At 38.7% G+C, this 12,961-nt stretch overlaps 1 protein-coding gene across 1 annotated transcript in view; it reads left to right on the forward strand.

The window, feature by feature from the left end:
- The first annotated feature begins 3,591 nt into the window (after positions 1-3,591).
- Positions 3,592-12,961, forward strand: part of hmgcll1 (3-hydroxymethyl-3-methylglutaryl-CoA lyase like 1) — an 18,119-nt gene continuing 8,749 nt past the window's right edge. Inside the window, exons 1-7 of the mRNA XM_088421481.1 lie at positions 3,592-3,871; positions 5,122-5,193; positions 5,620-5,727; positions 5,998-6,093; positions 6,223-6,371; positions 7,336-7,399; positions 8,377-8,565. Of these exons, the coding sequence (XP_088277607.1) occupies positions 3,773-3,871; positions 5,122-5,193; positions 5,620-5,727; positions 5,998-6,093; positions 6,223-6,371; positions 7,336-7,399; positions 8,377-8,565 (777 nt within the window). The 5' untranslated portion in view covers positions 3,592-3,772. The remainder of the gene's footprint in view (positions 3,872-5,121; positions 5,194-5,619; positions 5,728-5,997; positions 6,094-6,222; positions 6,372-7,335; positions 7,400-8,376; positions 8,566-12,961) is intronic.

Here is a 12,961-nt window from a genome sequence, read left to right on the forward strand (position 1 = left end):
CGATGTGGAATACTGAGATTTTTTGTCCCCTCTTTACAACAGTATCTTCCCCACTTTTTGACAAAAACAACTGTCATGACCCTATGGGGTTGGCTGTATTTGTGTTGTTTTGTCTCCATCTGCAGGCGTTTTTAGGTAATTGCACTTATTTTCAGTTGCCGTCAATGCCTCCATGCAACGTGGCACTACAATGCTGGTCTGCTATTGGTCGGCGTCTCCTCACAAAGATGCTGGTCTGCTACTGGTCGGCCTCATTTCAAAATGTCAGAATGGTAAAGTTTTGTTCTATCGTGAGTGGTTACAAAACCGTATTTATAGTGCATTTTACTGCTTAATTCAAACTTGAATGGGTTAGCCATGGGTCCCAAGATTTCTAGTGATGTTAAATAGAGAAGTAAGAACATGATTTATATGGTAACATATAACACTAGTTCTGCCTGCCCGGATTCTGAACTTCCATGTGCCCAACGACCCAAACACCTGCCGCCCAGTACTGCCTGCCCGGATTTCAACCTTTTCCGTTCCTGACTACCATAACGCCTGGTGCCCTAGAAAGAAGACCAGCTTTGCCGGCCTGCCAACGATTCTGACCTGATGGGACTCTCTGCTGCGGCTTAGTTTCATCTGGCTGTCTGGATCCGGAGCCTCCATGTGCAAGCCTGCCACTCTCGCCCTCTGGCCCTGTTCCCCTGCGATTAAAAAAACAGTTGTTCTCCACTCTTACCTCTCTCTGCGTGCTTTTGGTTCTACTCTGCGATCGTGTTAAAAATTCACACTTTTTCAGGGTCTTTGCAAAACTGAATAATCAATGCATTTATTAAATGTAAATCCACTGTTTTAACTGGCTATCGCAACTTTGCCTGTTTTAAAAACTTGACTTAGATTTTTGACACATGTGCATTGAATTCATTTGCGAAAACCCCGAAGGGCCACTCGTTTCAAGTGACTCTCGGCAGCTGGTATTTGTCAAGATAAACTGGAGCTGCCGAATTTCCTCAAAAAGAAATGTTAAAAGGCCACTCAGAGTTCAGTGACTGATGCAGTTATCAGTGGCTCAAATGTAAGATTTTAAAATACCCGAAAACCCAAATTTTGTGACATTAGACGCTGAAAGCTACTTTTGACCAATTGATGACTCAAAATGGTTATAGTTGGTATTATCTCACATTTTTGGGACTCAAAATCGCACTGGAGTAAAAGTTGTTTTTTTTTTTTTCCTCATTACCACTACACTATCAGAGCTATATTATTCTCCATTCACATGCACCTGTTTTTTTTTTTTTGTGGTTCACTCCAGGACTTGCACATTTCTAACTAGTGCAACAAGCAGGTCCAATTTGGGTTTATAAGGTGCATGACTGCACATTAAAATAATGTAACCAGTACAGCGAATAACTCAAACTTTATTCCACTTCAATTTGACATCCATATATATGGCACACTTGATTAAAAAGTGCACTTCCAACTTCAGAGAATTCAATTTTAAGTGTGCCTTATCTGTAAAATACGGAAAGCTCACTTTTAATGTTCAATAAGACACACAAATATATGCAATAGAGATTTCTACGTTGTGATTAAATTAGAAGGATTTTTTTTTGTAGAGGGTGCTGCAACTGATAGATATCAACCTTGGGATCTGCTGCAGCCGGCCGATAATGAGTCGCCTCAGTTCCCTGAAAAAGAGGGAGCTCAACGTCTCTCCTTGAGTGCAGGGAGATGGTTGAATGCAAGGACTTCATTAAGCCTCTCTATTGTTAACATCTGGCTTCAGAAGAATGGCTCTTTCTCTGGTAAATGTTGACCCGGCTTAACAAGGGATTTTATTACACCATGCAGTTGACATTGGCAGTGGTGGCACGTCTGGCAATGGAAACCGCTCAACTGTTTAGGTCACGGGGGATCAATCAAAGCAGCTTGTTTCCGTGAAGCCTTACATTTTCACCAGAAACAGTGGGGCGAATGTTCGCCTAATCTTTAGTTCATCTCCAAGGTAAGTTGGTTATCCTGATAAAACACACAGGGAATTAAAAATTCCCTTTACCATGAACACAACCAATACCAAGACGGGTAAAATAGAATTTGGAGGTCATTTCTCGTGACTTACATAAACAGCATGGTAGCATGAATGAAATACAGTAATAGTAAATTGGAGACAAAAAAAAAACAAAAACTGCAGATGTCAAAACAATTGCGCTTTGTCTCATTTGCGTGGCATGATGATGAGGGTGTTGGAAAGGTGGACCCAAAAACAGAGGATGAGACTTCATCGCTCAAGAGAAGAAGGTTTAATAAAGAAATGAGGCAGGGGCAAACACGGAACAAAACCAGACAAGATCGCAACAGAACTAGAAACTAAAATAAACTCAAGGTGACCAGCAATGTGGCAGCAAAACAGCCAGAGGGGGGAAAAACATACAAGAGAACTAATAAGGGAAACACGCAACACCTGGAAGGGAACAAGAGGCAGGGCAGGCGGATTGGATGACACGCAGGAGGCAGGTAAACAGGCAGGTGGATGATCAAACTAACGAGACACAGACAGGAAAGGCAGATGCAAGGGCATGAACAATGAGATGAACTAGAAAGGTAAACAAAACCCCACAGCAACAAAAGCTCAAAACCCACACAAAAAAAAATCACAACTGAACATGACACGTTTGAAATCAAATTGAACTAAACTAAACTAAACCAAACTAAACTAATAATCCAACTAATACTCACACTTAAGTAATACAGATACAGTATGAGAAATTCACTAATTTTTTGTGCTGCATACTGTAACTAAATAGCTTTAGGTGAACTCATTTGTCTCCTTTAATCAAAAAAAAAAAATACATATATATATATATATATAGATATATATATATATATATATATGTGTGTGTGTGTGTGTGTGTGTGTGTGTGTGTATTGCTGAGCCGATCCATTCTGCTCCATGATTCAAAAGCAATATTAATAACAATTATGGCCCTCGATGGCCAGTGTCATGCATGTTTTCCAGTTTTATATCTCAAAAACACCTGATTCAGATTATTTCCAAGCACAAGCAGAGCTTGTTGAAGTGCTAATGGTTTAAATCAGGTGTGTTGGGCAGAGACAACTGGAAAACATGCATGACACCGGCCCTCAAGGGTTGGAATTGCCCAACCCTGGGTCAGAACAATTCAATAACATATTTTAAAAAAAATGTAGGATAATCAGCAAAGGACTGCAAACTACAATTTGTTTGTTTGCATGGTATATTTTTTCTAGTTTCCAAAGACAGAGGTCAACAACTGCTATTTTTTTTAACATTACACCTCTTGATTTTCTGTGAAATAAATAACTACTAATTGCAAGGTTCTTGCTTAAAATAGAATATGGATTGTCCCTAATTTATTTGTCCTCATTAAAGCACAATGATTCATAAGTATGAATTCATAAGTATGATCTCCAGAATTCACAAACCAACATTGTTCAAATTATTGCACCCCCTGTTGTTGTGTTGCCTTTTTTCCTTTAAAAAAAAAAAACAAACAAAAAGACCCAATGCTCCCACCTCCTCACACATCTCTGTTTTGATCCCTTCCAAGCTGGGAGGTGGCTACCATGGCAACTGCTGAATCATGCTCCCTAGTCAGCAGCAGTGCTCTAATTCCATCTTGGTAAGTAAGGCCTTGCATCACCCAAGAATATTGATCTTGCCGCTTCCATTAGCTTTATTAGCTTCCAAAGTACGTGCGCTAGGGGTTGCATCTTGGGAAGCGAGGAAGCACAAAAAGCATTCCTCTCAATGGGAAATCTCACCACGACGGTGAAGCACTGCCTGAGCTACGACCAACTGATCCAGCAAAATCCATGGCTGAAACACTGGCTGCAGGAGGAAGCAGAGGTGGGTGTCTTTCTCATTTGTCTTAAATGCTTAGTCACATGGTTGATACAGTGTAGCTTCCTGCCACTTACTGTATGAAACAGGCTTGTTGTGCACTAGTGTTGGTTTTTACTATTTGTAATTGTGTGAGTTTCAGTTCATTTTTATCACCCCCCCCCCCCCCCCCAAAAAAAAAATGGTGTTCAGTCTGTGTGTGCGTGGGTGGGTGTAGGTGTGTGTGTGCGTGAGAATGTGTGTAATTTAAATGACATTGAAGATAGAGTCGCAGAGGTTACTGAAATATTGGGTGTACATGGAGTACACCTAAGGAATTGTCTGGTACCAAGAAAAAGATGACAGACCATTATTAATTTGGGGTGGTTAGTCCCCGATGAGCTGCCAGAAACTCTCCTACCCCAGCCAAATAACCCCTTTTACAGCTACTACTAAATGTGTGCAAACATGTCAGCAGTCTATGTAAGGACTGAAAAGTGATAACCACACTTCAATCTTGAGCTTTAGAAATGAATTAAATCAGTGAGCATTTATCCTGAAAAAAAGTCAACATCATTTTGTAGCTCAGAAGCTCCCTGACCCCGAGGCTATCCTGACCGCTAACTTTTTCCATGCAAGAGAAGTATACTTTCAGAAGTTTTTCAGTTAACCTGGCAAATGTTATGCTGTACACACATATATTCACTTCATTTGATCTGATTTCATTTTATTTCATTAACCTATATAATCTACACAAGCATACTTGTTTTTTGTAAAGCAAATTTTAAAGCACGGAAGTTACACGGCTTGACTGCAAATTATCTGTTTTATTCTTAAGAGGTATTTAGTTGCTAATAAAATACTAAATTCATAATCCCTGTTACAGTATCCTACAGTAAGACTCTTGTGTGAAGAGTCTCGCCTTGGGAGCCTGACAGGAAATAAATGTGGTCAGTTAAAAAAAAAAAAAAGAAGAGGCTGACACAAACTCTACATTAGATGGTTTGTTGAAGTGTGCATTTATACTTTCATGATGAAGATGATTGCAGTTTTTAGTTCCAAACAGAGACATACCATGATCCTCAGAATTTCCCCTGTGGTTCTTGCGGAAAAACCTATCTTTTTAAATGTTTTCACCATGAAACAAGTCTCCGGTTCCCATGCTAATGCTTGACACGATTACGGTTACAACTATTGGGTATCTTCTGGCATCGAGGAGTTGTTAAACAAGACGAATGCTCATGTCGTATATGTGTGTTTTCTTTATTCTTCTCCAGACTGCTTCAGAGTATCCAGAGAGTGTGAAAATAGTTGAAGTTGGGCCCAGAGATGGACTGCAGAATGAAAAGGTATAGATCTTCACATCTCTTTTATTTATAGTACAGGATTGATGTTTATGGGTGCACAACGCTTAATGATACTTTGAAAAACAACTACTTTTCCTGAATGTCTGTCTCGCCAACATAAAACATGCACAGCATATGGGTTGTGCACCATAATTAACATAGCATATGTTTTACATTTTCTTTGAAATCTAAGAGGAGAAATGACATGACTTCTGGCTTCATTTACTTTGCTTCGGATGTCACCATTGAATCATTCTCCGTTGCATGCCAGCACTTTTAAAGATTTTACCACAGCTTCTACTTAAAAGCGATGAGAGACATCTCGTGTTAGCCGAGTTTTTTTTTACACGTTGTCTGTTATGCTGTCCCTCCCAACATGAATGGAATCAAATCCAGAAAGAGCAGTTTTGGATTTTACTTTCTCCTCAGGAAATTGTTCCGACAGCCGTGAAAATCCAGCTGATAGACGTGCTCTCAGAATCAGGCCTGCGTGTGATCGAGGCCACCAGCTTTGTCTCCTCAAAGTGGGTTCCACAGGTAATAACTTCACTCGGTGAGCAGCTAAACAGTGCTGCTGAGTCTTTCTTCACTGGCCTACTTATCCCGGCTGCAAACGCAGATGTCTTTCCCGAGAAATATTTTTATATTCGGAAAGTCTACACTTCCTGTCATAAATTGTATTTCTTTTTTTAAGGGCACTCAGACATGTTTTGTTCATTTTAGGGAAATACATCAAGCAATTTTAGCCTCAGTGGCCTGTGATGTGATGTGAAAAGAACACTGATTTGTAGACCTCTTTTTGTTCAGATGGCTGACCACACTGAGATTCTCAAAGGAATCCACAGGGCACCTCACGTACAGTATCCGGTATTGACACCCAACATGCAAGGCTTTGAGGAGGCTGTAAGTCACGTCAATTCATGAAGAATTGTGGTCAAAGGCGCCCAAATGACTTCATGTTTGTGTGCTTGTTGTCCGTGTTACACGGTGGTCAAAGGCCTTTCACAAAAGCAGTTTTCATTTGTGCACAAGGTTGCAGCCGGCGCGACCGAAGTGGCAGTGTTCGGCTCAGCATCTGAGACCTTCAGCATGAAAAACATAAATTGCTCGATCGAAGATAGCATGAAGCGGTTTGACGAGGTCGTCAAAGGTGCCAAGGAACGAAAGATACCAGTCCGCGGGTTTGCTCTCTTTTTATTTGTCACACAAAGTCAGTGTAACTTATGTTGACCTTATTTGCAATATGTAAAACCTTTTAGGTTACTTTGTGATTTGTTGTATTAAAGTTGACCAATCCTGCTCAAAGTCCGTGCCACGCCCATGAGCGATTTGTAAAATAAATCAATAAATAATAACAGCAATGGAAATAATAATATTAATGCAGCGATCCCTGGTTTATCACGGGGATTACGTTCTAAAAATAACGAGCGATAGTTAATTAATATGCATGTTTTAAGGCTGTAAAAACCCTCACAATGGGAATTAACATTTTCTCACATTTGGCTCTCATCAGTAAGCAAAATTGCACCGTAAAAAAAATCCGTGAAGCAGTGAGGCCATAAAAAGTGAACCGTGTCATAGCCAGTGACCGCTGAAACATAATTATATAAATTATAATTACATATTTATAATTATAATTATGTATGATTATTAATTAATACACAATAGAATTGTGAATCAAAAAAATTACTGGAATGGACTGGTGTAATGGCTTCTAAAAATAATGAGCGATATGCAAAATCCACTAAGTAGCTGTCTTTATTTTTTCACAATTAATATGTATGTTTCAAGGATGTATAAACCCTCACAATGGGTTAGGGTTAGGGTTAGGGTCTGATATCATACATAGCAAGGTTTAAAAGACAGGTTTTCGCTCATCAACTCCTGCTCAAAGTTTCACCCATGCAAGACTTATTCTCATAATTTGCATTGTTCAAATGACATTTTTTATCTGTACTGGATAGGAATTGAGGAAGCAAACCCCACTAAATGTGATTTGGGAGGTCTATGATACGATAAATTGTGGAAAAAAAGGCACACTATTTATACCACATTATCGAATCGCATCATCTCTTGTCACATAGGAAAGATAATGTTAAAACGTTGTGTAATTTGATAATGTACAATAAATGGTACTATTTGCAGATATGTTTCCTGTGTCCTTGGATGCCCGTATGAAGGACATGTCGATCCATTCAAAGTTGCCAAGGTTAGTTTTGTAGAATAAACAGTTGGTGTCAAAATAACAGACTTGATGCAATCAATTCATTACCGTCACAGTCAAAGGGTCAGTTTTTGATCATGTTGATCTAATTTTTAATTCTTTGCTTTCTGTCCGATAATTACATTTGTTTTTATGCATTGATGTTCTTGGTAGGGGTTGGAAAGGTCAATGATACCCTGACGTCGCTACTTGAATGGCCGTCACTGCGCTTGGCATGACCTGAAAAGCTCCTGTTGTGGGTGGGAGGGAGCAGAAGGAAAATATAATAATAGAAGAGCATCTAAGGGTTGTCGATCCTATAAATGGTAAATTTAACTTTAAAAAAGGACCTGATGGCAACTTTGATCAAGGTAGAGTCAAACTCATTCTTTGCAAGAAAGTACTTGCTTACTGCAGAAGCAGGTCGAATTTAGTCTCCCACATAAATTCTAAGCACCTAGATGCGATTACAGCCACCACTGACGATAGCAAAATGTTATGTAGTGAGCCATGGAAAAGCTCTTTGCCAAACTAAACTCAAGAACATCCCGCGTTTGATGAAGTCTACAACGTACAGGATTGATAATGCTTTATTTGAATGTTATGTTCGAATTATTTGGAAATTGACAAAGATAACAACACCATTCCTCCTGTGGGTCCAAACTAAAGGTTTCGGCTTGCACTCGTGAGATTTGTCTCATCCCAAATACACCAGAATCTAAATGGTTACTACTGCATCTATTAAAACATGTTAATGGAATTACTTGACTGAAGCCAGTTTTTGGCCCACAACAATGAAATGAAAAAAATGGTTGAGGGTTTTTCTCAGAGATTTTAAAGTGAGATTCAAAGGAGATATCATTAGTTCAAGATCTTAATTAATCTCTCAATTCTTGAAATCTCTTGACAGCACTATTACATATACACATTACCTGGACATATTTGATCTACCCTGACTTTCATCATATTCCTTTGCTTTTCAGGTAGCCAAGAGATTGTACGAGATGGGATGTTATGAGATCTCCTTGGGGGACACCATTGGTGTGGGCACTCCAGGTTCCATGCGTGAGATGCTGCAGCGTGTGATGGAGGTGGTTCCGGTCAGCGCTCTTGCAGTACACTGCCATGACACCTATGGCCAAGCGTTGCCGAATATCCTGACCGCACTTCAGGTGAAACTCACAACAAACACAGCTACATATGCTTGTATGCGCCCCGCCTGTAATTTGATTTGATTTTGGAGTTAGGATCCCAAAATACGTGCCTCATTTAGGGAAGAGAAAAACAGACATCAGAAAATGATTACAATGTGGGGGTATTATATCCCTTGCTACTTTCACTCTGGTTGTGCTGATTGTTATGAAATATAAAACAGATCATCACTCTTGTTATTGTATTCATTAAAGATGGGGCGTTCAATACTCTATATCAAGAATTCAACAAAAAAAATATGATGAAATATGTTGGAAAAAAAGGCAAAACTAAATCAAACTTCACAATCTTCATGAAAATAAATTCAGAATATTAACAGCTCTTCAAAACCTGAACAAAATTGGTGATGCCAGTGTCTTTGGCACTTAATTTGAATACTCTTCAGCATGTCCAATCAGGTGATTTCTTAAGCACTGCAAGTTTGCTGTGCTCAGCAAAAAAAGAAACCTCTGTCTACTGTTTTTCTCGAAATTGGCTGTTCTTGCTGGCAAACTTTATTCTCATGGCAGGTTTTGAAAAAAGGTAATAACTCAGACTGTGTGACATGGTATATTTTCCTTTCACATGGTGTTACTTAAGAATTACATTTGGCCAGAAACTGTCATGAGCCAGAAAAAAGGAAGCAATTGGTTGATTAAATCATGCACAACGCACGCACACACGCACACACACACACACACACACACACACACTCACACACACACACACACACACACACAAAGAAACTAACACAAACATTAACCATTTCACTATGAAAAAAATCTCATGGCATATATTACTTGTTTGTATGTCTAGGATACTAAAAAAAATTCACTTTCATTACAACCGAAAAATACCAATGGGACTGTATATCCCATAGACAAGTGGTCCCCAACCCCAGGTCCGCGGACCAGTACTGGTTACGGGCCGTGTGGGCTGCACCCGAAATAATCTTTTGGAGCTGATTTAGTTCCAGTTCATACATTTGTGTTTGATCTTTGTTTGTCATAGTGAGAAGGATGATGTGGCAATCGAAAGGTTGGGGACCACTGCCATAGACCATTATACTTGCCAGAAAAGTGAAAATGATCACCAAATGCCTACAATACATAGTAATCAGTGTAATCTATAATAACACACATATATAGCACATATTATCAACATATTTCCGTATTACTAGATGGTTAATCAAGGAGAAATTGTACAACGCAATCAACCATGTTGACATTTGGCCCAATACTGACTTGATGTATATGGAAAAGTTGCTAAATGCCACTAGAATTTGTAGATAGGTGTCAAAAGAACCACTGGGATGCCATTTCATTTTATTGCTACGATTCCTATTCCAACTGCAATTTTTTTTAAAAGATGTGGGATGCATTGGTTCAATAAGAGTGAAAGGGTTAAACGTTGATGTTAAGTTAGGGGCCGCAACATATCTTTCTGTGGGCCAGAAATGTCTCCCGGGCCACCTGTTTGCAATCGATGTGCACAAATCACCGTTGCTGCTAATGCTGAAAAGACAACGTGAATATTCATTTTTTTTATGAATATTGGCTGATGCTGTGTATTTTTATGACGGTGATATGCGTCAGTTTGTCAAGAGATCAGAGTTCTGATTAAGAAAAGGAAAAAACATCAAAACAGTAACTGCTTCCCTTGCTACATTAGTACACTGTAATATAGTCAGTAATAGTGCCTGCAAGTCGTTTATGTTATTCTATTCACTATTCACAGAGCTGCTATCTGCAGCGTTAGCCAAATCAGGGTGTAACATTCCAAACCAAAACCAGCCACCTCATGGAAACATTTCTATAGTAGTAATTGTAATTATAGTCACCTAGTGGTAGCACTTGCCATGTTTTTTTTCCGCGGGCATTAAAGAAGGTGTCTATTTGAGGTGAAGGGTTTATTTGTTCAAGTGGACAATGCAGCTCGCGACTAATTTAGCCACTATGTTAATTGAAGAGACCACTACTTGAGGCATTATTCTATGTAAAGAACTGCAATTCAACCTGCCCATTCTATGACATTGTGGCTGTTTATGACTTGATTGCATGTTCTGTTTCGGCAAGTAAACAGGAAGCATAAGATCTGCGTGTGGGTTCAAGTGGCAAAAAGAAAACCAGAAACCTTCAGTCAACTGCTGGTATGGGAATTAGGGAATACAATCTAAATAGAATCCTGAAACTACAATGAACATTAAAAGATTTCTACAGAAGAATAAAGGTACCATGCACTGTTGAAGTCAGGAGACCGTTCCAGGGTCAGGCAGTATTTTAAACAGCCTTCAAGCAGTTATAGATCCATTGATGATCCAGTATGGCTGTGAAAGTTCTTTGGGCCCAACGCCACTTAGAGAGAAGGTGAGTGTGGGTTGTGGGGGTTCAGCAGGTGTAGTGACGGGGTGGGCACAAAGGCTCACCTATTCACTGTCTTTTTTGTGGAAAGACGAGCCCTGAGGGATGAGGGGGCTCCTAACTCATCTATGGCTCACCTGACAATGCTGCGTTTAACTGCAGCTGAAAATGAGCCTTTCATCCGTTCTCTGCTGCGCATGTGACGACCACTGCTGCAGCACTGTGCAGCTGCAGGAACAGGCTTTGTTGTCAACTTATTTCCCCGTGCAGTAAACTATTCATTTTAAGTAACGCATAGCAAGTAGTGATTTAGTTTAGTTTCATACAAACGCACACAAATTCCCATACTACTTACACATCATCGTACTGCTTTAATGTAGCTTTAAAATAAGATGCTACAGTACTCATTATGTATGATTAGCTCTTTTAGATGTTCATCAAAGTAGCCACACTTCAACTTGTACTTTTGAACTTGGATAGCGTGGTTAAAAAAAAAGAAAAAAAAAGAAGAAAAAACAACTCACAGAGGGAGGTAATCTTCTTGAATCATATTTAAAATGATTCATCTCAGCATCCCTGCATTCACTGGAAATAATAGCAACCAGGGCTATTTAGTCAACCATTTGCTCACCTATAAACAAGATGGAAATGAAAGATTTTATCATGTACTCTTTCATTAGTGTGTGCCAGAGGTCCACGCCACCAACTGTGAGAGAAATGAATTCCCCCAGTTCTGTCAGCCCTGAGTCACCTCTTTTGTTCTTGTTAAAGACATTCCTTAGCCTTTGTAACCCCCCCACCCCCCCCCACCCCCAAGTAGGGGGTGGCTTTGCTCCTGCCGTACTCCTGGCAGGTCACACAATGACAACTTATCTACTTACGTTTCATAGCTTTGGCAAGCAAAATAAATCATTTATTTCGTATTGATGTATTGTAAAGGCATGTTTTTTTTTCCCGTTACTGTAATGTTATAATGAATATACATTTTGATAATACGAACATAAGACTATGACTTGAACTCTTTATTGTTCTGTCTTCTGTCGGATTGGCTTTCTAAAAAAGAGCCTTGTATATTCCTATCTGTGGATATACTGAATGACCAGAAATAAATTTCATCTTGTACAACAGATGCTGTTGGAAGGATGGAGAAAGTACAGTTAAAATGTAAAAAAAAAAAAAAAAAAAAAAAAAAAAATATATATATATATATATATATATATATATATATATATATATATATATATATATATATATATATATATATATATATATATATAAACAAATCCACAAGTGGCTAATAAACTAATAAAAAAGTTGGCAGTTTTTAGATAATGTTGCCAGTATATTGAAAACCCGATAAATATATTCTATTTTGTCATAGTTTGTCAGTTTGAGTCTTTTTTTTACTAATTATTAGAAAATGACAATAGAATAACTGCAAAAGATTGTTTGAGCAAGTGTCTGTACTACTCAATCGATTTTGAGAGTATTTTCTTCGGTTTTGTCGACATGCATGCTCGAATAAAGAGCATCTAATAGGCGAGCCTGTGAAAGGTAATGTCTTCTTTTTTAATAGAAACTATTTGCGTTTGTTATGGTCGGATAACCTTCATGGTTTATAGCATGAACGCTAAACTGTCTTTATAGACATTTATATGTCTAAGTGTGAGTACTTTACGTTTTTTTCTATTTTGGAGTGGTTCATTTCTCTTTATACATCTTTGACAGTTAGGAATGTCCAAAAGTTACTTAAAACATTCATTCATTTTACGTGAGTTGTTTTTTTTCCTCTGAGCTTAGAGTATCATAGAGTGAAGTGTGATGCTTCAGCTCAATTTCATTGTATTTTCAAGCGAGAGCATGTTCTGGGATTTGATTTTACCATGACCGAGGTACGCGTGTCCATGAAAGTCAGTAAGCCGCGTCAAAGAAAACTGATGGTACAGTACATACGTTTTCATTTTTAAAACAACCACTGGGTGGAAACATCATTTATTTAGTCTGTAAAGGTTTGTTT

The sequence above is a fragment of the Hippichthys cyanospilos genome, chromosome 8, assembly GCF_059441005.1.
Source record: "Hippichthys cyanospilos isolate Australia breed blue-spotted pipefish chromosome 8, RoL_Hcya_1.0, whole genome shotgun sequence".
Lineage (NCBI taxonomy): Eukaryota > Metazoa > Chordata > Actinopteri > Syngnathiformes > Syngnathidae > Hippichthys > Hippichthys cyanospilos.